General features: G+C 43.0%; 1 protein-coding gene across 24 annotated transcripts in view; it reads left to right on the forward strand.

Moving 5' to 3' along the window:
* ZBTB20 (zinc finger and BTB domain containing 20) overlaps nt 1–27,604 on the forward strand; it is a 758,440-nt gene that overhangs the window by 697,002 nt on the left and 33,834 nt on the right. For all 24 annotated transcript variants that reach the window (XM_064495051.1, XM_064495110.1, XM_031451736.2 and 21 more), the window contains 2 exons: nt 107–294; nt 25,967–27,571. In XM_064495051.1, the coding sequence (XP_064351121.1) occupies nt 107–294; nt 25,967–27,571 (1,793 nt within the window). The remainder of the gene's footprint in view (nt 1–106; nt 295–25,966; nt 27,572–27,604) is intronic.

The raw sequence follows: 27,604 nt of genomic DNA on the forward strand, positions 1-27,604 counted from the left end.
CATCCCCCCCAGAAAAAAAAAATCAAGTTATCTTTAACAGATTCTAAAAATGCCTTTTCCCAAATATGCAGTCAGTTCCTTCAAAGGGCCCTTTGTTTATTTTCAGGAAGAAACCCAAGACAGCTGAAAACCAGAAGGCATCTGAGGAGAATGAGATTACTCAGCCGGGTGGATCCAGCGCCAAGCCGGGCCTTCCCTGCCTGAACTTTGAAGCTGTTCTGTCTCCCGACCCAGCCCTCATCCACTCAACACATTCACTGACAAACTCTCACGCTCACACCGGGTCATCTGATTGTGAGTACACCACTAAGGTGATGGTGTCTTTGCGGGGCTTGGAGCTGGCTTCTCCGCTGGGTTCGGGCTTTTTTGCATTCAGAGCAAGCTGTTTCCATTTGGTCTTCTAAAGTAGCCAAAAGTAACTTGCCACCATTTTGAGTCAGCCAACATCTATATTTTCAAAGCTCGGGTGTGTTTTAAAACCAGGTAACCAGCCCTGTGGCCTCAAAAGGCTGATAAACTACATGAACCACTTTCTCTTTCATAACATTAACTCAACAACACGAGTCCATTTGCTGCTTTCTAATTATTCTTTTGTCCCCACAATCTGAATAATGGCACTTCCACCATGACGAAATTGAACAACCAAATACGGACCTCAAAAGGCCAGTTAGACCCAAGGAAATGTCCATTTTTGAGATTACATAACCCCAGTCAGCTTTGCCTTAGTTATTGTAGCTTGGCTGAATTTCTGTCTTCCCAGTTTTTAATTTATTTTGAAGTGGTTAAAGGATAGCAAAATTTACAGAAGAAAAGAGAATGGCTTCCAAGAATTCAGAAGCCACCCAGACTTCACGTAGCCAGTACGAACTCAGGTTAAAAATATTTTTTAATTAAAAAAACTGCCTACAGGCTAAATTTGGAAATGGGCAGCTTAATGAGATTGTCGCTATTGAAATCCCTCCATCGCTGTTTATTTTTACTGTCTTCCCACTAATCTGAGAGTCACTTCTTCAAATTCTATTTTAAGAGGGTTGATAAATCACGTTTAGGAGATATTTTCTCTTTCCGAAACATAACTCAGTACTTCAGAGAGAAAGAAACACACGTGTTGACAATGGAAAGGAATGGAGTAACTTTGGAGTCCAATCCAAAGGAATATTCCTTTTAGTCTTGAGATACCCGACAGCCACTCTGAACTGGTCTCCATAACGGATGTCAGGCAAAGAGCTGCTGTATTCTTCTTTAGACTGAGAAAGATAAGACCAAACAAGTTTTATTTTCAAAAAGGTACTCCATTTGCCCTGTCCTCAAAGCAAAAATTATTAATTAGGAAATGAGATTCTAAATCTCCTATTGTGGTTTTTCTGATGAAGCAAACGTTAAACTCTGCAAAAAGGGCGAGAGGTGAATGAGGCTGGGACATTCCATTCCCTACTCTCTTCATTGTAATAGTCTCTAGATAAGGGGACATGACCTTGGGGTTGGGGTTGGGGTGAAGGAGGCTGGTGCTGTTCAGGGGCTGAGCTGAGACCACACTCTGGCTGTCACTAGAGAACAAACGAGAAATTAACAAGATCCAAATCTCTGCCGCTTGTGCAATTTGTACAAAGCTGCTGCTTCTATAGAGAAACTTGGGGGTCAGAGGCAGGGACTGTGTTCTGTGGCCCGTCAAAATAGTAACATCCTTGGCCTTCTTGCCTAGCAGTCTCCAGCCTAATAGTAATTACAGGAAGAACTGGAAATAGCGTGGCACGGTGCCCGTAGACATGTGCGCACTGTCCCTACCTACCAGGAAGGTAGCCTGTTCCTGCAGAGAAGGGCCTGGAGCTCCTGCGTGCAGACCTCCGACGCCTGGCTTTCTGCCACAGCTTATGGGGCAGATTACATAGAATGGCCTTAGCCCAGAAATCCCGTTACAGCAAAATGAATGTTTTGCTTAACAGAAAAAAAAGGCACTGGGCTTTGCTGATTACACTTTACCATAAGCATCCTCTGGCCAGGCCTTGGCATGAGCGTGGAACGTGCACGAGCCACAGCCCCTTGGTGACCCCTAGGAGGCTGGTGGATCTGAGCTCAGTAAAGTATGAATGCAGTTGGAAGGAGAACAAATAGGGAGGAGAAACGTAATCTCCAGCTGTTCAGAAAGTCAATCTGATTTTGCCATTAAGATGTGTAAGCCTTCTCTGCTCCAACCTGTTGTTTAAATTGATTATACTTTTCTCCAAATATGTTTGGCTTGTAGTTTGTCCTGATTTGAGCCTACACTTAGAAGAAAATTGTTTTGAGGAAAGATTCACAGAAATCTGTCCATTTGGAGATTGCTTGAGAGAAGACAGGAAAGAGGTTTATTTTAAGCTGTTAAAATTTTTGGATGCTCTTCTTGCATTCAAGAGGATTTTTTTTTTCTACTTTCAAATGTCATTCTTACCATAGATTAATTTAAAACCCTAATTTCTTTAAGGTAAAATATTCAGTTTCTATTTAGAACTAACAGATTTGGGGCATTTAAAAATAGTGCCCTTGACTTGTTTAGTATCTTTAACTTCAGAAACATTCCACCCGTGTGTGGTGTTCCAAGCTTTCACAAGTGCCTGAATTTTTATAGCACCTTTTTATTTGTCATGTGTTTGGCAAAATTATTTTTAGTCATGCCTTAATGGCCATTTTCCGTCAGTCATTATAATTCTTCCCAATTTACAGATGAGAAAACTGAGAAAATTGACGCCCAGATAGATGAATGCTGTGCTAGGTAGTTAACTTGTTCAGATACTGAGGGATGTCTGTGGATTTGCGCTCACTGTGAGCTGCCTGAATTCTCTGTTCCGAGCCCAGAAATGGCATTCCTGGCTCGAAACAGGCATCTTGACAACATGCAACTACTCATATTGGCGACGGGGTTATAAAACACGATGTGTAAGCATCCCCACAAAAGAAAAGTCAGCTCTGCATGCACACTGGTCAGGGAGGGCAAGCCATGGCGTTGCTGCATCTGAAGGGCACGTTTTGAAGCAAAGAGGACATCTGACCCCTTAAGTTCTCAGTTGGCTATTTAACCTGCTGAGCCTTTTCAAAACTGGCAAAAGATCCCAGTACTGTTCAAACCAAGCAGGGACACCGCTGAGAAGTGCTTTCCTCCGTGAAATGACAACGTTGATACCGCTACTGAAACCTGTGCTGCTTCGCAGTGCACCCTCTACAACCTTTTAGCAATATTCCCCTGTCACCTCCTGGTTTGTCACCTCTTCACTGTTTCTAAAAACCTCACGGTAGACAAATGCAGACGACAGCATTGAGATGAGTTTCAGTCTCAAAGGGTACCAAACCCCCAGCGTTTGACAGAACAGGTCCACGGCACAGGCTGAGGAAGAGCTGAGCCAGGCTCTCCCTTTAAATGCTAACACAGGGCTAAACCAAGTCAGGGGGCAGATGAAGCTCCCCACGGGAGAAACATTTTTCGATGACCGTGCAGCTGTAGCACATCACAGCCATGTACGTGTGATGCACGCACCCACTTTGTTTTTCCCTGGATCGGGCTCCCATTGAAGGGAGACGCGATTCTCCCCCTTTGGCCAGTCCTCCCTACTCTTGGCTGTGGAACCGCCTATTCTGAGGTCTTCATTTTGTTGGAAGCTGACATCTGTGGTTGCGTACCTTCGCGTGTTTTGCCCTGGCCTCATCAAACCCTCTGATTTTCTGTGTCCTTGCCAAGATGCACTTCCGCGTTAACAGTTTTTATTTATTTTTAATTTAACCTTTACACATTACCAAACTGTTGTGTGGGTGGGTTTAACTTTAGCGCTGGAGGTGGCATGAATCTGCCGGGGCTGAACGCCGTCAAGGAGACTGGTGGGCTCTTGCTGTGCTCCCTCCTCGCTGGCCTGCCGTCTCCCAACCCTTTGCTTAGTCCCCGAGATGAAAGATTTTAGTACACTTGGTTCAGTGTGAACTTTGAGGCTTTTTTTTTTTTTTTTTTTTTGAGAACAAAACAAAGAGGATTTTTTTTTTATGGCAAACTCCATTAATGCCACATTAAGGCTGACATTTTAATTACCCCAAAGTCAGGAAATGCAAAGTTCAGGTTCCCACAGCAACAGAAACTGTCCCCTTGAGTGCCGGCATCACAGCAGATTCTTCCATTGCTGATTACACAACACCGGGCGCGGGGACATTGTTTTTCATCCACGTAGGTGGAAAGGAGCACGGCTTTTATCCATTGTTTTTTTCCTGTAACTACAGTTGAGGATATGGGTCTTTAGTGGCCCTCCCCAAGCCATCTCTGTGTATTACCCTGGAACGGAAGACTGTTACAGCTCTACATGTGCACACGGACAGAATTAAAGTTGCTGTGGGAACATTAACTCTGATTTCCGGACTTCCGTGCCAGTCACATTTAAACCATAATGTTGTAATTTTTGGCATGTAATAAATGTGCATTTCATGTACACAGACAGAAAGAAGCATAAGATGTATTTTAAAGAGCAATTAATTACTAACTTTGTGATTAAAAAACATTTGGTGCATGTTCCTTCCCATTTAGCATCAGCTGCTGGTCTTAGCCAGGCCTAATAGATGACATACTGTGTCTCATCCTGTATCTCAGATGTACTTACTGTATGTTCCTGTTCTTCTAGATAATTAATTCCCTTAGTGAAGCTGTAGGGGGAAAACAAAATGGAAGGAATATGCAAGCATGTAAATAGGGTAAAGGATATTTTGAAGGAAATGATTCATTTCTACAAATAAACCTCTCAGTCCCTGATCAGGAGCCAGAAATCTGCTAAGTGGGTGTAGACCAAGGTTTCTGGCCACCTTAGAGCGTCTGGTCCAGGGCCATCAGAACAACTTGAAAGCAGATTTCCCCCTGAATCCCCGGCATGTCCAATGTGGGAGTGTTTCCACTCTGTAATAACTTTTCAGGGTTAAGGCTTACAAAGTTATTTTACGCTGTAACAGCTTTTCAGTTTAGATTCAAACCGGAAAAGAAAAGTTGTGGGGAATCAGGTAAAACAGAGGTTTTCCCAACTGTTAGGTAGTTAGATAAGTGGGGGCACTGGGCAGACAGGTGAAGGAGAGGGGGGGATGGTCTGGAAGATGGTGTTATGCCTGCTTCCAGCATAAAGGGACTTCACTTCTTCTAAATTAAAGCCAGCAAGAAACAGGTTAGAACCCGACAGCCACGACTACGCGGTAGACTTAACCGGACACGACCCAGTGCTTGTTGTATTGTAATTAACATTTTGATTTAGCCACCAACCCCCCTCCCCAGGTTTTCCTGAATACACCGTGGGTAAGGACATGTGCAAAAGGGGCCAAACATGACTAAGCATTCCAGGGAGAAGAGCTGTCAATCAGTCAAGAGACCACCTCTAAATGGGGGTGTAAGAGAAAGGGGAGACCAAAAAACACATTTTTTTCCTCCCTTGGATCAGCCCGCCTCTTCTTCTTGGAGGTGTACTTTTCCTTTTTTAAATAAATCTTTTAAAATCTGTTTGCTACACAACGCTTTCCGTCTCCCATCTGTAAATCTTATCTTTTGAGTAAGATGAGAACTGGGGTCTTTACCTTTTGGGGTAACACAACGAACCCCTGATTTAGAAAGTAGTGTTTTCAGTTCCTTTGAATTTGCATCTGGTTGACCTATTTGTGTTTGAGAAGGAAGTGTTTCAAAATAACTATTTGAAGAAATTTGTGAGTAAAAGGAATTAGTAGCAATACTCTAAGGTACAGTGTGTCAGAACACAAATGCTTGAGCGTTTGTTTGAAACTGGGTGAGACAAAATATTTTTACCGAAGGGATGTGTCACCTAAACTCTCAGGTAAAGCTTTAAGAGGAGCACACTTATGGAGAATTTGAACCTCTGTTTTCGCTATTCCTTCACTATCTCTCCTGTCACAGACTCCTTCTTGTTCAGTTTGGCTGTGTATAGTATTTAACCTTTAAGAAAGAGACTTCAATTTTACAGGGCTCTGATTTGCTTTCACTCAGGCTGTCTGTACGTGTGAATGTATGTCTGTATGAGTGAAAACTGCTCAAGCGAGTTTGAAGGTCTCTTTGGCAAATTTGACTGCATGTTCAGAAAGTTTCCAATCAGAGAGCTGATTCAGTGTAAAACCTTCCAAAAACTTACTGGGGCACCTGTTCACATGAAAAGATTGGATTTCTGCTGGAGGTGCTCAGAAGGCAGTGTTTATAACTGAAGATCTCTGTTTGCAGTGCCAAAAAATGAAAAACATTTTGGCCCCCAAAAAATCTCCATAAATGTTCAAAATGTATAATCAAACAAAAGCTTCATTTGGATTCAAATGCATGTATCTCAGCAGATGTGTCTAAACTAACTGGAATCCCACAGGAGCAGCTGAACTGGATTTTGGTATGTCTTGATAACTGAAAGAGTTATTCTTAGACTTTGGAAGGACAAAAATGGTCCATCTGTGAAGAACTGTAATAGAGACATGGCAAAAAACAGCATCCTCTGAAAGAGTTTATTTATGGAATTTAGGACAAGTTGGACAATCCTGAAAACATTTTGGGGTCACACTAATTTGCAGAAGAAATAGCGCCAAAAATGGGACGAAATCAGCCACTACAGACAGTCATTATCCTACGGCCTGCTGTTACTTTCCTAATAGAGTCCACATCAGTTAAACAGTAAATAGAGCATCTTTGGTGTGACTAAATGCTCCCATTGTCCCCAAAGTGTCTTGCATTCCTCTTTATTCTACTTCCTACAAAGACTTATATATTTACCTTTTTGTTGCTAACAGTTTAAACTGTTTCCCTGCTACTTCATTAACCAAGTAAACCTCTTACTTATTAAGTATGGATTTGTTTCCTTAAAGATAGTGTTTCCCGTTTTAAAAGTCACCGCTCTGTCTCTGAGTTAATTGATACATAATCTCTTTGGAATTACTTTCATTACGTTTGATACCCTCTTATTTAGAGGTTTCAGTGCTTAATCCCACACTTACACATTAGAAGGCCAGTCATTTTTTTTTCATTTGCTCTAATTTCTTAGAGTTTCTACTTACTATATCTGGGGACACATTTATTTTTTAAAAATCATATTTCTTCATGTTTCATATCACAATCTACCTCTTTTTATGAAATTGCCCCTCTTTTTTTTTTTTTTTTATAAAAATTGTCCTCTCTTGATGATGCTAATTTGACTGGATTTCTTCCGTCACCACTTGATGCTGTAATTTCTGGAAGTTACTTTCACCTCAGCCATTCGTGCCTTCCTTCATTTAGTCATGCACCCAATGCTGTTGAACCCCTGCTTCTGTGCCATGTCCTCAGCTAGGACTCAGGGCAAAAATACGCACAAAATATCGTCCCTTCATTTTAGGAACTCACGCTGTTCCCACACACTTTCCCCAACTTTTAAACCTGTAAAGCAGTCGTACAAATGCAGTAGGAAAGTGTTGGATGATGCACAAAAAGCTCCCAACCTCCTGAAGCAGTGGGAAGGGCTTCACAGGGCAAGTGACATTGCACCAGGACCTGGAAGGAGTCGGCGTGTGTAAAGTAGAAGAGGGAGGGAAGGGCCTTCCAGGCAGAAGGAACAGAAGCGAAACCACAGAGGCACAAAAAGAGCATGGTGTTCTCAGAAAACAGAGCAGTTCAGTTTCCATGCTCAGACCTTCTGACGGTGTGCCTTCATTTTAATATAAACTCACAGGGCAGTTAATATTTATTTGGGTAACATTGCCTGTCGTTAACGGTCAGCTGGGCTGAACTGCATGGCCCTTTAGAGACATTTGCTTGCCAAATAAATAGTAAAGCAAGCCACTCTTTATTTTCTAATAAGTAATAGTGCCCTTCTTTGCATGAGGTCAGTAGATGTAGGAAAGTATTATGAAGGAGCCAGTGATAATTTGTTGATGAGAGGTTCAGAATAACTTTTCTTATTGAGAGGTTCATTCCTGGAGCCACAGAGACTCCCAGAAGTGCCATGCTGGAGTTCTGTTGTCGACTCGTGGTCCCTCCAGATTCTAGTAATCATTCCTCTGCAGAAATCCTCCCAGGTCCATTGAAAATCTGATCTCACAGCCCATTGCTCTGAGTTACATCACACCACATTAGTCTCCCAGAAACTGCATGCATGTGCTTCTGATTGTCCACATGTGATTGCTAAGGCCGACTGCTGATTTTCAGGGCTGGAGTCTTCATCCTGCCATCTCATATCTTGCTGCAGCACATCTTTAATTCTTATCTGCAGCTGCTGGTGACAGTTTCATATGTGCTTCCTCCGCTTGTGGCAAATTTAATTACATAAAATTAGTGTTCCTCCATATCTGTCAGGCCTTCTTACATTCTGACTTGAAAAAAAAAAACAACACATGTACTGCCCTCAGAGATGGATCATTTGATCAATTGAGAGCATGCACGAAGATTCTAAGAATGTCTTGCTTTAAGGAAATTTCAAGTCAGATCCTTCCACCATTCACTTCACACCAGGTGCCATAGTGAGACCTCTTATTATCCCATCGGCTGAATAAGCACGTGCTGCTTTCTTTTTTGCTTTTCTTCTGCCTCCACATCCTTTGTTCTCTCTAAGGAATGTGTACCAGTTAGAACTTTTTTTATCAGCACTGAAAGAGATTGAAATTTACCTGGCCTAAACCTATTACCATGCAGATGGGGAAGCTGAGGCCCAAAGAGTGCAAGTGTCATACCAGAAGGTTCTCAGCGTAGTAAGTGGAAGAGCCAAAGACAGGACCTCATTCTTTCCATCTCCACCATACCTTGCTGCCTGTTACTCAGTCTGTGTCTAAGAGAATTCCTGTTTCTGAACAAAAAAGAAAACAGGACTAGTCATCCATCAAGTTACTGAATGCTTTCAATGTAGAGGACCAAGCCTAGGTATTGCACAGGAGGTCGTTCTATAAACTGAAGCCCTGTGCTCGGAGACTTAAGAGTCTCATAGAGAAGACCAAATACATTCACAGCCAGACGCCCTGCAGGGTGGTTAAAGTGTATCCCTGTGTATCTGGAAGCACCAGAGCATCAGTTCACTGTGATTCATTCTCTTAGCAAGCATGTGTAGAGTGCATCTTAGGTGTCTGGCACTACACTGAGTTTTGCAGGGGTACAGAGGTGGAGACAAACACACCCTGCCACCAAGAATCTTAAGACTTAACTACATGCCCTCATGTCACCATTATCTTGGATAGAGGTTAGAAAATTCATAAAATACATGATAATCCAGTTAACAGAGAAGGTTCCATTTGAGCTCTCTTGAAGGCTGAATAGAATTTCCTTGGAGATGAGGCATTAGGGTAAAGTATAAGGTGTTTGCATTCTGGGGCAAAGCTGTGGACCAGTATTAAGTAGGGGTTGCCATGATCTGGACTTGGCTTTGGGAAGATCTAATCTAGCAATAAGGTGTGGAGCATGCTTGGATGTGGGAGGAGGTGACTGGAGGGAGGACAACACCTAGGAAGCTTTGTCAGTAGTTCAGCTTGTTGGTAACCTGAAGGCGCTGGTGACAGGGGAACAGGGAGGAGCCAGGTTCAATAGACTTTGTGGATGAGGGTGGATGGTTCCAGGAGCTGACTGTTAGACAAGGGAGAGGAAATCGTCAGAGATAATTCCAAGATATCAAAGAAAGAAGATGAAAAGAAGGTATTTAGAGAAACAATACAGTTCAGTTTTATACAGTGCTGAGTATGAGATACCCGGGGTAGACCCAGCGGGAATAACTGACATTGAGTTACCAATAGGGTACTGGAGTAGAGCAGGAAGATTGGAAATTAGGGCTAGGACATGCGTTGGCCAAGAGGCAATATTTTAAAGCCAAGAAAGTGGAAGTAAATTTAGAGAAGACTTTGTTAAGAGAAAAAAGGAAAATAGAACCTTGGGGAATATTTACACTGAATAATAGAGAGAGAGAGCATGAAGAACCCTCGAAGGAGGGAAAGAAAATATAACCTAAAATAGTAGGAAACGTAGGACAGTGCAGAGAGATCAGCCAGGTCAGCAGTGTCAGATGCTGTAGACGTCAGGGGTTGTTCGCTTCATGGAGGCTGTCGAGAGAACAGAGTCAGAGGCATCACAAAAATACCACTAAAAAAAAAAAAAAAAAAAAAGGTTTCAGGAACAAACAGAGGATGAATGGGAAAGCAACAATTATGAACTACTTTTTAATGAAGTTTAATACTCTAAAATGAAATAATGAAGATATAATGTAAAAGCAGGGTAATGAATATTTTTATGATACGGCAGCCCCAAGCCCACTTACAGACTGAAGAATAAAAACCAGTGTTAAGGGAGATTCTGCAATTAATTAAGCAAAGTGAGAGAACTGGACCTCACATTTTACAGGACAATTTGGAATGATAAATATATGTAAAGGAAATTTGAAATCATTATCCAAACCCAAAGAATCAGTAATTTTATTATTTTAGATCTCTACTTCTTCCCAACATTGGTTTCTCTTCCCAGTAGCTAATAAGAACTAATATTTTGCAAGAATTGTTACATGTTCTTCGGATGACTTCACAAATATTCACTAACCTTGAGTAATCTCTGAGCATTAGGTAGAAGACAAGAATTATATACTTCAAGCATTTAAATTTTCTAAAAATTTTTAAAACAAGTTATCTCGAAGCATAATCCTTTTATAAAAAAAAAAGCCACATTCTGTGAATTTCATTCACAGTAGGTCCAATTCAAACAGTTACTAATAACTTATGTGTTGTTCTCATGTATACCTTCATTGTCACAAGACATCCTCAAGTTCGTTATTTGCTGGGCATTTTTTAACTTGTTTACTTAGTCTGTATTGTTCTCTTTGATGGTTGAAGACATCCCTGAGGCCATGGTCCTTGGACACATAGTATCTGCAATTCCTGCTCCTTCAGGGTGGTGCTCTGGAAACAACTAAATGAAATGTTACTTTGCTCTGCTATTAAATTACTGTAAAACTAAATAAGAAAATTATTTTATCATTACTAGAAGTTATACAATGAATCACATGGAGGAATTTTGAATACAAGTCTTCATAAGTTCACAAGGAACAATGAATTCATAGTTGACGTCAAAATGGACCTTGAGGAGTTTTTCCTTTCCTCCCCAATGCCAGAAACGAACTTCCTCCTGCTCATTTACCCTCAGTGGTTTCAGCTAGTGTCGTGTTATCAATTTTATGCCAAGATCTCATGCAATATTAGACAAGGGCATACATAATTGTTAAGAAAGCTTGGTGTGGCACATAGAACACCATGTGAAGAATTTCAAGAAGTGGTAACGAAATTAACTTTGTTATTCAGTGTTCTGCTATAATCATTTCCTTTCCTGTATAATCACTTATTGTCTCCCTACCTCATATCTCAAACAGTACTTAGATACAAAGGAGATTATGAAAGAAAGGTGTATATAAATTTGAGCTACAGAGCATAATCCCACGTCTCATGGAAAATACACGTGCAAATTCTGAACTTCAACTATGAGACGTTAACCCCATGGAAAAGGAAGTATAGCCTTTTCTCGGGGAAATATCATAGGTCTCTCCAGGCTGGCCTGGGTACTTTTTTCCAATTTTAAGAAAACTCCCCTAAATCTAGCCTATTCAGTTTTATTCCTGCCCTTAAGGTCCCAGAGGGGTGACTGGATCCGAGGCTCCGGAAGCAGCCTTGGAATCCTGGGCTAACATGCTAGGCGGCAGGCAGAGCAGACTTGGTGTCCTTGGGCAGTGCCACAGGCAGAGGCTTTAAGCAGAGGGTACTGCCCTCCATCCAGAGGAGGACTTCCTGACCTGGAGGCCTTTAACTCCCCTGGCACCATGACCAGGCCTCCCTCTCAGAGTCTATGAACTTCTTAAGGGGACAGGCACACACACGTATGCATGCCTGTGTGTACTGTTCCCGGACACGAGTGTGTGGCTTTCATTAGGCTGGGGTCAGGGAACTAAGGGAAGGAAAAAGCCACTTCCCTGGAATATGTGCCCTCAAACCAAGAGGCTAAGGAGGAAAAGTCCAATGTGGACTGACTCCTGCGGCTTTTCCAGGTTCTCCACGTGCCTGCCGGGCAGGGGCAGGTGTGCTAACAGATCCCAAAAGCTATTTCTTGAACATGTTGATAATGGACTGAGATTTGGACTGTGTGTTGCTCTGAAATGTTTTCTCACCTCATGGTCTAGCTATTTGCCCCTTTTCATGTGAACTTCAGCCTATGCATGCAGTTTACGTGCCTTTACTTAACCTACCTGTGTTTCCATGTCCTCAGGTGCCTGATGAGAATGAAAACAGTCTCTATCTCATGGCATTACTATAAGGTTAGATGGAACGCTATATGGAAAGCCCTTAAAACAGCACCAGGCAGACAGAACTCAGTGAATCTGAGCATTAGCTATCACTGAAGTGTTTTAAATTATTAAGTAAAATGTGCTAAAATTAATGCAACATAAATGAAGTTTGTAGCAGGTGCCTCACCCTTCCTCAGAATGATGGAGACAGAAGCCGTGGGTCTGTAGGAGGGCTTGTTCCTCCCTTCAGGAGAAGACCAGGGCTCCTTGCCTTGCCCCTTCTTGGATTCAGGCCTGGGCAGGCAGGGGAGCCTCTCCATCATCATCTTGCCTTCTTTTATTCTCCTACTTTTTTTTCAACAGCTTTATTGAGATACAGTTCACTTATTTAAAGTGTACAATTCAATGGCTTTCAGTTTAGTGTGAATATCTATTATGAGAGTTTTGCATCCTCACCACAATTTTAGGACATTTTCATTACCCTCGAAATAAACCTTGCACTCCTTAACTGGTACCTACTAATCCTTCATTCCCCTTCCCCTAGTATTGCTTCACTTGTCTTGTTTTTTTCTAAAATTGGAAGAGAGTTAATACTACGGAGCATCTACTTTGCATCTAATACATGATATCATTCTTAGAAAACATCCTGTTTTACAGATAAGGAAACTATGGCATAGAAAATTTAAAAAAATTTTTTCTGAATGTTTTTTCTTGATACAGGTTTAGATCATTTTCTTGATACAGGTTTAGGTCATTATTTATATCACAGTATAGCATTAACCTATTAAGTTCCTTCTTATCCTCAAGTGCATTCTAATCAATGAGAAATTTTCAAATTATGGACGATGGATGTGTGTGCTGTCTGATCTCAGAATGCACTGGAGAACCTGTGCATGCCCCTGCCCTGTTCCCTTCAGCATCCTTTCCCTGTATATCTTCCAGCTCTGATACCTGAAGAGGCCAAAACATCAGGTCCTTAGAATGGGCACACTGCCGAGCTGCCCCATCAGAGAGCCCCTTCCCAAAAGATGCACTTACAATGAAAGAACTGCATCTTTTATATTTTTGAAAGACAGTCTGCCTGATGGCTTCAGACTATTTTGAAATAATTCAAAAAAGAGGTAAAGTTAGAAAAGTACATGTGTTTCAATGCAGAGGAGTATTGCTCTTAATTACTCAGCTCACTTACCTTCTTCCATTTTGAAACAGTTTGCAGTAGTTGGAGAGAGAAGGGGGGAAAAAAAGTAACCTTGAGAAATTCAGTAAGACTTGCTGGCTCATTGTACCTAGTGAGCCTTTCCTATCCCATGGTGCCCATGTAGTTTGGGGTAATGTGTGGAGATCATTTCAGACACTTGCTTCTCTTAACTCCGGAGCACTGTGTTTGCTGAGTATAGAATTCCAGGGACACATGGGTATAGAACTTGAGCTACAAGTCTTTTTAGTAATAATTGCAGATCAAATGCTTAACTAGATTGTATGCAAGTCTGGATAAATCCCCAGTCAGAGCTTTAAAATAAGAACTTACTGAGTCACGATTTCTACATCTCATATGCAGTATTCCTTAAATCATATGTTGATGGCTAATCAGCAGAATCCAAAGACACAAATTAGATGGTACAATATTTACAGAGAAAATACATGTGTAGTTTGAAAAGTAACGATCCTCAGGGTTACAGTTCCACCAAAAAAAAAAAAAGAGAGAGAGAGAGAGAAAGAGAAAGGTAGCAGTTGCAATCTGAACTCTCAACATTGTAGCCAAGAAAGGAATGAATATAACAATAGAGAGAGTTTTAAGACAGAACTTCTTGGTTAAAGGCGCCTGGACCTTCAAGAAATATGTTTGAGAAAGATTCAGAAGAAACACTAGGTAAGACAAATTAATTATTCCTATTCCTCAAATAATATTCCGGCAGTTAAAGTATTAAATGCTTATTTTGGCCATATGGAAGCATTTGTAAGGGCAGAAATCCTGTCCATCTTGTTCACTGCTGAATTCTTAGCACCTAGCAGAGGAGTGCTTAGCCAGAGTTGGTGCTCAGCAAATACTTATTAAATGAATGAATGGTAGGGCGAACTGAGCAAAAGTGAGGGGATAGTGTTTTTGTGAGCATTTCTCCCATTTGTAAAGTATAGTTAGTGATTTTGTTACCTAATTTTTTTCATTCAGCAGACCTTCAAAACAAAGTGTATCACAGATGCCCTCTGGTTTGTATGCTGGGAAAACAATCACTTTCTGTTGGATGTGGGCTGCTACATGTTTTGATTCTAGTAGCAATATGGCAGGGTTAAGGTCTACTCTGTAGTATAATCTGGTGCCTGTTTTTGATAGATATCATGAAAATAGACACTTATTTTCAAGATGCTCAAACAGATGATTAGGCAAAAGCTCCAGCAAACCTTGAAGCAACCAAAAGGAGAGGTTTTCCCACTCCCACTTCCTGTTACTGCACCATCCTGCACAGTTTTCTGCAACCCCACACCCTCCTCCTTGTTTCACCCTTTTCCCAGGTCGAAGCTTTGCCTGGGGAAAGCACGTGGCTGTCAGCCTAGCAAGGAGAGGGTCTTGAGAAACCCACCCCACACCCAGAGCTCCCCAGCTCCTCTCGCGAGAATGACGTGGTTTGGTCTGTGGCAGACAGAGCTGGCCCCGGGGACCAGAGGTTGGCTGGAATCCTGGTTCCCTCCTGCTGGAAGGGCTCTCCAGAGAATTCTTCATGCCCATCCCCCCTCCACTGGCTGGACAGTAGACTGATGTGTAGAAAAACTAATTCCTGGCAGAATGAATAGAGGACTAAATGAATGAGAGATGAGTTCACTCCTCCAGAAGTCGCCGCCATCCCACTTGAATAGAAAGCTAACTTTGAAGCCGCTCTGTTCTCCGTGGCACGATTTTGCACATACTCAGCTTCGGAATGTGGTTGCCATCTGCTGCCGGTGCACAGGCCTGAGGAAGTATTGGGGAGGGTAGGAGGCGGCCAGGAGGGAAGACAAAAGACACTCAAAACGAGCTAATGATCTCCTTTGTGTTGGAGTCTAGGTTTCAGAACATCAGTCCTGTACTTCAAAAACAAAACCCCAGTGTGTCTTAGGCCACACCAGGCGCCAGCACATCAGATAAGACCTGCGCTGTGTGGTGTTCGGCCACTCAGCCTCAAGAAGTTCTAAATGTGAAATTAAAGGGGCCAAGTGAGGAAAGTAAAGGAGAAAGGCTTAGGGTAAAACACAGTCAAGGGGGCTCTGCAGACATGTGTCTTAGGGTTACATTGGTTCAGTGGTTCAGAAATAAATCTACTACTAAGGGCCCAGAAAATGCTGTAAATCCCAGGAACTCAAGGATCTTGAGAAGAAATGAGACACTTCTCCACCCCCTCTGAGAGTGTGGTGAGCCTTTACTAAACTCTCAGGGTAAAAGTGACTTGGCTACTGTGCACTGTTGGGGGTTTAAACAGCTGATGAAGAGTTCGAGGTAGCCGTGCTAGAGGCATGGGTGAGTGGTCCTTTAAAAACAGAAAACACTGTTAAGCAAAACCAAGTTAGGCCAGAGAATACCTCTGGAAGGCAGTGAATAGCTCTCAGGCCTTCCTAGTTTCCCTGATATTATCTATATAAATTGTTGATTATGGTGCAGAATCATCCTGCCAATTTATATGCTGAAGTGACATGCCAGAGAGTAATTATTAACCTGGGGATATACAGTAGTGCAGAAAATATTACAGTTAGGTGAACTTGGCTTTTGAAAAAGGTTAGCTAGTTGAAGGCAAGTTTTATTAGATATTCAGTAGTGGTTTTGTATCTCAAGGTTGAGAATTTCCAAGGCGGGGAGACGGAAATCCTTTTGGCCATGCAAGGAAATAACCTCATCAGAGATGTGTGTAATATAAACGTAGAAGCGTCGACAATCCTAGGCATGCAGAAAACACTTTAGGGAGCACGATGTGACTGCCCAGCAGCATGTCACACTCAGTGCCTTGGTGTGGCCGAAACGGTAAATATTTGTTGGCTGCATGAGCTCTGGCCTTGACTCCCGTCTGCCATCAGGAACAAGTCGCACAACTGTGACTCAGCTGTAATTAGAACATCAGCAATGCCTCGCGTCTGTCTTGTGCACAGTTTCTCTTCTTAGGAACCCCATGTGTCTTCATAGTCTATTTTATTTGTCCTACAACATCCTGTGAAGCACAGCATCTTCATTTTACAGGTGGGACAACAGGTCCACAAAGGAATAACTTAATTCTCTGTTGTTAAATATGAAATGATTGATAACCATTATATGACACAGCTCTTGTACTATTTTTCACATTATTTCAGGCTTCCAAAGCAAAGGACATATTTTATCTTTCTCATTATTATTTTTAATTGGTTTTCAGAAAAGTTGAGAGAAAAACAGAATTTTACAAATATCCCGTGGAGATTATTTGGTGTTCTCTTTTCTTTCAAGAATAAATTAAGACCTTCTCTGCTCCTCTTTCCTGGCTCTCTCAGCAGATCCTCAAAATCCCATGCCAATTTTCAAATGAATAAGGGCTCATTCTAATAGCTGGATCACAGTCCCCTCTACTGAGGAAACAGCCTTGTAAATTCATGTCTGAAACCTGCAGAAGTTACTTTAAAGTTATAAACTTTAACAGTTTGACCTGGAGGGTTTTAAACAGTACTAATATGTGACCTGGTTGTGAGTTCAGCAATAAATTTAAACTCAGTATATGAAAGGCCAAAGAGAAAACTAGTGTCTTTTATTCTCTCTGGTGACCTACACTAAATATTGCATATTTACTTTGTAAATGAGGACACCCAGTGGCCATCAAGTGAAAATATTCTAAACAATCCCTGACACTGTTTATGCAAATCTAAATGGCCATTATCAAATCTGATTGATAGATAGCTCTGTAACATCTGTTACCAAGCCAGTTAGCTTCCCTCAGTTAGGCAAGAGTTGGGGGTGGGAGGAAAGATTGCCCTGATCATTTTTATATCACACCACAGATTTGTCATCTCTTCTCACTTGAAGTTGCAAGGTGTGGCTCAGCTTTGAGTTTCACTGAATCTTCAGATGACGGTGGGACCAGTGAGCTGTCTCTTGGAGGAAATGGAATCAGAGAGATGGGGACAGAATGGCATGTGTCAGAAATCACAAATGAATGAGCACACATTGTGAGAAATGCAGTGAACACATAAAAAACCAATTGCCTTAGACCTTGACTTCATACTGAACTTCCCTAATGAGAGGGGTAGGGTGATAAGGGACTAGGAGAAGACTCCCCATCGCACAGGACTGCAGGGACAGAAAGACCCCGGGACCACAGCATGTAGATGTGGCTCAGAAAAGGTGCGCCCTCAGAAGTCGGAAGGTGCCCACTTACTGTCAGCATCTTTGTGATGTGTAGTGGAGAGCTAAGCAAACAAACTCTGAGATAAGACCCACTCAATGTAAAGAAGTGTGTTGGACAGTGTGAGGGATCTGACTTTGTGGTTGTAGTTGAAGTTATAACAAGGCAAGGTACTAACCTCCAAGAAGCTTAGAGTCTTCTTATAGAGATGGGGTAGGCACAAAAAAAGAAAAATGAAGAGAGACAGTAATCAATAATATACTGATATGGATTAACAATCAGAAGTTCAGACTTATTTATTCTGTAACATTCAGGTGCAAGAAACATTTTCATGTTTTTCTAAAGAAAATTAAACCCAAGGCCCCTATCACTAAGTTAACAAGAAATTCAGTCCACCTTCAGGGCTCCCTTCCCCTCCCTAGATTTGGAAAAGACTCATGACATCCAGGGAGGGGTCAGATCCTTAGTCTGTAAGTCTTCCATCATCGACATTGTCTACCTGACAAAGATGCCATCGAGCCGGGTCCATCTGACTGCATTAGTTGGGTTTAGATGTGCCCTTCCCAGTGGTTCTAACTAGTGAACATGGCCCCAGTCCCAGGATCCTCACTGTTCCTCTCAAGTAAGTGTATTTTTATGTCCAGCCTCTAAAAGTGTGCTGAGCAATCACCCCAACCAGAGTTGTGTGCAGGCAGAGACCTCAAACCTTGGCACCTTCCTCATTTGACAGGAAGTTGATTCTTTTCTCCCCTTTCAGGCCACTTCAATCTAATTCCTAAGTACCGTCTCCCCTCCTCACCCCAGAAACAGCTCAGCTTAACTCCTCTTAGAGAACCTGGATTCAAAAATCAAAGCCTCCTGTTTCAGGGCTTTGTTTTTAGGGCTTAACCTCTGATTCACGCTCTGAAGCCACAAGTCCCTGGTACAAGGGAGCCTAGAACTGTAAGCAAGGCTTGGTCTTTCTTAATCGCCTTATTATTACAAAAGTTTCCTAATTCCATGGGAAAAAAAAAAAAAACAGAAATTAATGTTTCAGTTTATTATCTCACCTACCAGTGGGAACCAGGAAAAGAAAGAACTCAGGATGGAGTTCAGTAATCAAAGAAGGCTCCGTGGAGAAGGAAGAACCTTGAACAGGGTTCTCAGGTGGTACAGGAAACGTGGGAAGTCGAGAAAGCACAGTAATCTCAGAACTTAGGGCAAATTCAGCAGAAGAAGAGAATTAAGAATGAATGCAGCCCATCAAGGGACGGCAAAATGTCCAACTTCTTGAATTAGCACAGAGATTGTATTTGGGGAAAAATGACAAAATAAGATCCAATCAAATGAGTGAAGTAAGACGAGATAATTAGAATGTTACCTTAGCAGTAAAAGACTCTTACAGCTTAACATCCTTATCCTGTAATATGTAAATGATATAATAAAATATTATATAAAAGAACATATAAAGAATTTAATAAAAAATAAACAAAATTAAAATACAATACTTTATTCCTAATTAGAATAATTGCAAAGTATGCCTTCCACTTCACTCACTCACCAGTGCTTCCCAAGGTTTTCAGTTCTGACAACACTTGTTTAGACTATTCTTTGTCTCAGCATGAGCCAGAAGGAACTTACGACATGCTCTTTCTTAAGGAAATCTTCTGCCTGCTTCATAATGGGTCACCCTGGGTGGGCTGTTGAGATGTAGTTTCTGCTACTTTCTTAAACTGGCCCACATCAAATCTCCTCTGTGCTTCTATCTTAACCAGTCATCCAGCGAAACAAATTTACCTTTTTCCTTGGCTTTTCCTTGTTGCTTTGAGATAGAAGGCCTTCATTCCTCAGTAGGACAGTCAATCATGGCTCAAGTCCACACTTTTCAGAGAGAAAGAGTTTAGCCCCCTTCTACGAACAAACAGAGCTATGCTTGAAAACCAGTTGTCACAATGGAAGCAACTTATTTTTTTCTAGGAAGACACAAGCAAAGAGAACATTTGAGCATGAATCTGAAGATCTGCTTCAAAAGCAGTTTCAGAATAGCGAACCGTGGAGGACTAAAGGAAGTCCTGTGACTTGGGAAGCTCTGTGATTATTTTTGTCAAAAAGCTTTTTTATAATGACACTATACGGTTCTGTTTTCTCACTTACTGAAGTTTAGAGAAAAGTTGCCTCAAAGTCAAAAAATTAGTTTCTTACCTAACTGTTCTTCATCACCAGTGGACGATATTTACCAAAGAAATAGCTTCCCAGGAGTTACTTACACTGGATCTTTGAACTTGCTGAAGTTAAAAATCTGTTTTACCTTTAAAAATAAGTCTATGATGATGTAGAGATCAAAAGGAGAACAGGTTAGTAAGTAAAAAGATGCTGGTTTTTATATAAACACTTTTTGAATGTATAATTTCCCCTCAAGCAAAATAAAGGACCTAACTTATTAACTGTGCATTTGAATATACAGACCTTTCTTTAAGGCCTATCCAAAGCCAAGTTCAAACTGCATACTTTGTGAATTTAAGTAGATCCTTTTGTTCATTTTTTTTTAAATCCCTCCCACAGATGCAGTATCTCTCTGTTTTTGTTCCGTGGATTTAGTGAACAAAGGAAAAGGTTACAATAGGGCTGCAGCTAAATTTGTAAGGAAAGAGCTTTAGGGGGAAAAAAATCAAACTACTAAAAGGTGTCTCAAAAGGTTTACAATATAAGAGGATTTGAAGGCATCAACCTCAGATTTCATTGACTTTTCTCCTTAGTCCTAACAGGTCCTTCCTCGTCAAGAAGAAGCCATTTCCCTTCAGCTTTGGAATGAGGGCATAGGTGTCTTTCAGAATGTTGTCTAGCATTATAGCTACCCAGTGCCTTTGATAGCTTAAAACTTAGCTTTCACAAGCTGTACTGTACGAGAGTAAGGTGTTTGAACTTTCATTGTGTTAGTCCACGGGAATCAGATACTCGAAGTATATAGATTCATAAAGCATGTAGCTTTTTAATACTCCAAAATGAAGTGTTAACTTATGTTCAGAATCGGTTCCATAAAGCTGATGTACAGTGATTTGTTGATTAATTATTTGATGATATCCTCACCCTTTAACTAAAAGGATTTAAGTTGGCCTGAAAGAATGTTTAATACATAAATAAATAGGAAAATATATTTATATGTAATACAAAAAAAGAATCAGAGTAGAAGTAAAATAAGGAGTTGACAACAGAATGAGGTTGAGGGTAAATTTTACATAGAAAAGCATAACATAGGTCCTATATAGTTGCTAAAATGTAGCCTAATTTTTTTTTCTGTTTCAAGTAAAATTTTAATGTTAATTTGTCACAAAACTTTCATGTATTCATTTATTCATACAACTCTAATGCTGATCCCTTCATTGCGTTTGCATAAGTGGTCTCCCCAGTGCTCCTAGCCAAAGACTGTGATGATACCAGTGAGATAGGGAGTGTAGGGACCTGCAGGGCCATCTGCTCTGGATGGTGGAGCCTGGAGCAAGCAACCTCTAACCTCCTGCAGTGCAGAAGTTCAGCAAGTCCCCCTCAGCACACAGGTGAAGGAGACATGACTCAGGTCTTGCCCCTGGCAGGGCAACAGATGTAGATTCTGGGAGGAAAGGGCCTGAGTTGCCACCTGCATCCCAGCTTTCTCCAGCAAGAACTGGCTCTTTCCCAGTTAGTGTGACCAGCTTGCTAAGTAGCTCCAAGATGCGAAAGCTTCAGAGCATCACTAATCACCTGATGAATGAAAGAGCAACTTCAGCCTGCTAAAAGCATCAGAGCACAATCTGGGAAAGGGTGTGATAAGAGGCGGGGTCGTGGAGGCCTGGACACCTGGCCCAATTTCGTGTGCTGACCCACTTACCACATGTGAGCCTGGTGGCCCAGATTGAAAGCTCAAGGGCTCTTCGGCCCTGCCATTTGACTTAGGCCTATTGACTTGACCAGAATTCATACTGGTTTTCATCTGAGAGCCGGGGTTTCTTTCCAAGCCACAGAGACTTCAAATTCCCATCTCCCTCTGCAGCACCTCACCCTTACACTACTTTCATTTTATATATCTGGGCTGAGAAAGGACTGGATTTCACACCTAATTAAAAGAGATTGTATTGCCTGCTGTTTCCTTTCTTGTTCATTTTCCCTTGTGCATCGGCAGCTTTTTACTCTCATGCTAAGTCCTATCCCTGGACACCCACAGTTTAAGGGACAGGCAGGAGCCGGGTTCCTGCAAGACAGGGAGCCAGGCCCTCTCTCAGCTATTTCGCCACAAGCAGAATTCCCCTTCGGTGCTCACTCCCGCCTCAGCCTCATCCCTACTGTGCCCACTCACAGAACACAGTCACCCAGAATACACGATCGCTTTCAGGAATAGAATTCCTCGCATGTTCTAGTGAATGCCATCACAGAAGGACTCTATATTTTTACTCTAGTGGAAAGAAGTTAGGTTATTATTTTAAAACATACACAGAACTATTTTTATTACACTTTTCATTTGGCCCCATGAGTTCTATGTTAACATCACTGTGGGGTTTTTTGGGTTTTTTTGGGGGGGGTTGGGGGGATGGTGAGGGGGAGGTGGCATTCCCCTAATACACAAAATCTTTGTAAAGTTGTATGGTTTTGTAGAGTTTGAGGGTTTTTTTTTTTTTTTTTGAATAGCCCAAATGCCTATTCAGTGCCAATCTAGGAGAGAATGGAGTTAGCATTTTCACACCATTCCTTCCTATACAGTCTCTGAATAACCATCTAATCAAGATTTGTTTTCAATGGAGAACAAATCTTCTACAGTAGAGTATTTCAGATTTACTCCGTTGGAATCTATACATTAATGCCCATTGGATGAAAAGGACCTCTTTCACAAAAGCCTGGACATTGCCTTGCCGTAGGAGAAACTTTTTCCCACTGTATTAGTGGTAAAATAAAAGAAAGCCTGGGAAAGGAACTGTTTCGGCATTGTGTGCCGGAGGGACGAGGCATGCTTGAATGGACACGCAGGGCCCCCATCGCATCTATACCCATATCAGCAAAACCGATTCGGCCTTTCATGGCTGCTCACTGCAGCGTAGGACCAGTGCACTTGGAGAGATGTTTAAAAATTGTGTCTATAAGAATCCAACTGGGCCTGTCAGGTCAGGTTATATGTGTGCACAGGTTTGAGTTTGTCTCTGTGGTTTTTAATGAAGTTGATGACAATATGACTGAAATAATCATAACTCAGACTATTTAACAGACAATTTTTTGTGATTATCTCTGTAGGGTTACCTGATTCAGATCAACTTGACCAGCTCAGTCAAACAAATAGTTTGAATTTTTCTCATGAGACTCTGTGTGTGTGTGTGTGTGTGTGTGTGTGTGAAGGTGTGTGATATAATGACAGCTCTTGTTGACCATTTCCATCTCTAAAGCAGCCTCCATCATAGCTTTCAGTGTCTTTATCTTTTCTTCTATGTCCTGAGAATCAGGTTGGCCCTCAGTCTTTGGGCAATCCAAGTTTCATTGGTCAGTGATCCAGTGCTGTGTGATGAAAAGGACCTGAAGGGACATGGGTTCTAATCCCAACCCTGCCACTTACCAGTTTCACTGTGTAAAACTTGGACAAGTTATTTAGCCTCAACTCCCTCTTACATCAAGTAGTAATAATGGAACCTGTCCTGAAGACATGCAGGATTGTTGTAAGGAGTAAATGCAATGTGACGTGTGAAAGAGTTTGTACACTGTAAAATGCTAAGTGGTTATTACTCATTATGATAATTGCAATTGAACTTCTTCCCAGAATCATCAGAAAGAAGACAACTCTTTGTCAAATGTAACATCTTTAGTGACACAGATGTGACTGGTGCTGTAAGCAGTTGTGTGTTTAATGTGTGCTTTCACCTGTGTGGAAAAAAATTTTTTTAGCAAATCCATCCTACTCAGAGATGGTGATTTTATCAGAGATGCAACCAGTTTTAGTGCTTATTAACATTGTACTTAAATGAAAGAGACCTTGGTGATAGTAAAATGCATGTAGAAAACTCTACATTTTAGTACCAGGACAAGTTGTTGTATCTCCTGCATTATTCCATTTATAAAGTTTTAAAAAGATGTTCTTTATTAGATGACTGAGGCTATGTTGAAGACCCAAGGCCTAGAAACATGAACAGCATGCTAATTTGTGGAAAGGTATAGAAGTAGCTGGAGGGCTTTCTGAACAAATGTTTCCACCCAGCTTTACAGCAGACCCACGACACCTAAGGGCCAGACTTCATTCAGGCACAAAGCATGCAATACAGATAGGAGCATGAACTGTAGAACCAGACTCCCTGGGTTCAAATGCCAGCTCCACCACCAATTCCTCTGTGACCTTGAGTGAATTTAATTTCTCTGGCCTCGGTTTCCTCATCTGAAATATGGGGGTAATAATATTAACCTACATCATAGGATTGGTATGAGGATTCAATGAAATAATATACATGAAGTAGTTAGAACTCAACACATGGTCCACTCTTAAAAAAATGTTTGCTCTTGTTATTATGATCATGGTACTCATGCATGGGGGATTCAGCAAGCAAGACCTTGGAATTAAGGCTGCTGACTGATTTCCTGAAATTTCCTTCCTAGGTTATTGGGGCCTTCCCCTCAGTCCATATTTTGTATTAGCACAGTTATAGAGGATTCACCATGATTCTTTAATCTGGCAAAGACAGTTTGTTTTACATAAGAGAAAAAAATAGAAACAGTAGGCTAATGAAATATTTTAGGCACATGTCAGGCCTGATGGAAATCAGAACAAGAAGGAATTCTCCTATGAAAAATTTGCACAAATTATTTTACTGAAAGAGAACATGGAGCCCACAGGCATTTGTTAAGTTAAGAGGATATATGTGAGGCTGACTAAATGTCAAGTTGGGAGCAAAGGAAACGAATGAGAATATAAGGATATGGTCACACCAACTGAGCTCAGACAGCACGAGGAGATTGGGTGGAGCAAGGTAGCAAACCCAGTGGGGCTCAGACTTCCCTGAGCAGGTCCTTTCTCCTAAGGCAGAGGAGAAACAGCCTGAAGAGGTGGGCCTCCTGTGTGCCTGCCCTTGCCTCTGGGTCACTTCCAACAAGGAACAGGGACCTGGGTCACAGCCAACAGCCTGTACTTGGCTCACCTGATTTGAAAGCCTACTTTCTTAGCCTCCCTCAAGCTGATTGCTCAGTTGTGAAGACTGGGAATCTGATTGGAGAATACTTTGAAGAGAAGGATTCTTTAGATTCCTTAGAGACGTGAAGTAGAAAAATAGGAAGACTTGGTATTACAGACACTTGTTTTCTTTCTCAATCTGTGATCAAACATTAGCAACGTTATCCCTTGTCTACACAGCCTGGGGAATAAGGGTGACAACAGGTCAGGCTCTCCACATCCTCCACATAGTGGAGTGGTGCTTTCCTACCGGGAGCTGTTTGATTTCTCTAGCAAGTGCATAGAGCACCCAGTTACCTCAGGTGATCGTACGTCCCACTTCGGATTTACTCCTGCTGTCCTGACCTAATTATTAATGGTGCTCCCTTTCAGTCTCAAAAGTGCCCAGTTTGAATGGCAAATATGATCACCTAGTGTACTCCAGTCTCCCAGGCCAACGCCTCCATCTTTGACCTTTTTAACATTCCTTCTTTATTAAGCCCCAGAAAATTCAGACAAGGACAACCACCATATCACAGACAATCACCAGAAACAGGTGGTCAGAGATGATGAGAAGAATGTGTAGATACAGAAAGCAGAGGGCAAGTGCCCCTGTAGCTAGCAGATTGCCTGTCCCTTGACTGAAAACATGCTGGCAGCTGTTCAGTGGCTATCTTACTCTGGGTTGAATTTTTCAAGGATTTTTGTGTCCATGGTGTGGATTTAGGGAATGCACCATATAAATTAACAGGAAGGGAATTCATTTAACTATAAACAGTGTTGTGGTATGTGAATAAAAAGAAATTTTGATAAATTGAGGAAAACGGAAGCTTTCCCAAAGGACCTGGGCTTCAGCCTATATCTAAAGTAGAGGTGCAATTTCACAAGAGTAAGTGTTCTGTTTGCCTTTCAGTTCTTATTCTCTGAAGCTGTAGGAATAGCAGGCAATGACCTGTTTTTTTAGGCTGCTCTGCTTATATCGACAACTCTGGCTGAAGGTCTAGGGGGTTAATATGGATTCAGTACCCCCAAAATAGCTGGGGCACTGTTGGAACAATATGCAAGGCCTTGTTCCCATAGGACATCATACCCACAGCTTGACCCCTGTGCAAAGCCTGTCCATCTTGCCATAGAGCCCACCTGTGTCTGTCAGGGGGGTGCTTCTAGGAGCCATGAGCATTGCCCATCTCAGACCTGGGTGTTAGGAATGCAATCAGCTAGCTCTGACCTGCGCCCTGTCTCCTGTCTGTCTTGCTGTCCAGGTGACATCAGTTGCAAGGGGATGACCGAGCGCATTCACAGCATCAACCTTCACAACTTCAGCAATTCCGTGCTCGAGACCCTCAACGAGCAGCGCAACCGTGGCCACTTCTGTGACGTGACGGTGCGCATCCACGGGAGCATGCTGCGCGCACATCGCTGCGTGCTGGCCGCAGGCAGCCCCTTCTTCCAGGACAAGCTGCTGCTGGGCTACAGCGACATTGAGATCCCGTCCGTGGTGTCGGTGCAGTCGGTGCAAAAGCTCATTGACTTCATGTACAGCGGCGTGCTGCGCGTCTCGCAGTCGGAAGCCCTGCAGATCCTCACGGCCGCCAGTATCCTGCAGATCAAAACGGTCATCGATGAGTGCACGCGCATCGTGTCGCAGAACGTGGGCGATGTGTTCCCGGGGATCCAGGACTCCGGCCAGGACACGCCACGGGGCACTCCCGAGTCAGGCACATCGGGCCAGAGCAGCGACACCGAGTCGGGCTACCTGCAGAGCCATCCACAGCACAGCGTGGACAGGATCTACTCGGCGCTCTACGCCTGCTCCATGCAGAACGGCAGCGGCGAGCGCTCCTTCTACAGCGGCGCGGTGGTCAGCCACCACGAGACGGCGCTCGGCCTGCCCCGCGACCACCACATGGAAGACCCCAGCTGGATCACGCGCATCCACGAGCGCTCGCAGCAGATGGAGCGCTACCTGTCCACCACCCCCGAGACCACGCACTGCCGCAAGCAGCCCCGGCCCGTGCGCATCCAGACCCTAGTGGGCAACATTCACATCAAGCAGGAGATGGAGGACGACTACGACTACTACGGGCAGCAAAGGGTGCAGATCTTGGAGCGCAATGAGTCCGAGGAGTGCACAGAAGACACCGACCAGGCCGAGGGCACCGAGAGTGAGCCCAAGGGCGAAAGCTTCGACTCTGGCGTCAGCTCCTCCATAGGCACCGAGCCTGACTCCGTGGAGCAGCAGTTCGGGCCCGGGGTGGCGCGGGACAGCCAGGCCGAACCCGCCCAACCGGAGCAAGCCGCGGAAGCCCCCGCCGAGGGCGTCCCGCCGCTGCACCAGCTGGAGACAGGTGCCTCCTCCCCGGAAAGAAGTAACGAGGTGGAGATGGACAACACGGTGATCACTGTCAGCAACAGCTCCGACAAGAATGTCCTGCAGCAGCCTTCGGTCAACACGTCCATCGGGCAGCCATTGCCAAGTACCCAGCTCTATTTACGCCAGACGGAAACCCTCACCAGCAACTTGAGGATGCCTCTGACCTTAACCAGCAACACACAGGTCATTGGCACAGCCGGCAACACCTACCTACCGGCCCTCTTCACTACCCAGCCTGCGGGCAGCGGCCCCAAGCCTTTTCTCTTCAGCCTGCCACAGCCCCTGGCAGGCCAGCAGACCCAGTTTGTGACAGTGTCCCAGCCCGGCCTGTCGACCTTTACTGCACAGCTGCCAGCGCCACAGCCCCTGGCCCCATCCGCCGGCCACAGCACAGCCAGTGGGCAGGGCGAAAAAAAGCCTTATGAGTGCACTCTCTGCAACAAGACTTTCACCGCCAAACAGAACTACGTCAAGCACATGTTCGTACACACAGGTGAGCAAGCGCAGGCCCCGCCCCTCCACCCGG

Source organism: Camelus dromedarius, chromosome 2, assembly GCF_036321535.1.
Source record: "Camelus dromedarius isolate mCamDro1 chromosome 2, mCamDro1.pat, whole genome shotgun sequence".
In the NCBI taxonomy this organism is placed as follows: Eukaryota; Metazoa; Chordata; class Mammalia; order Artiodactyla; family Camelidae; genus Camelus; species Camelus dromedarius.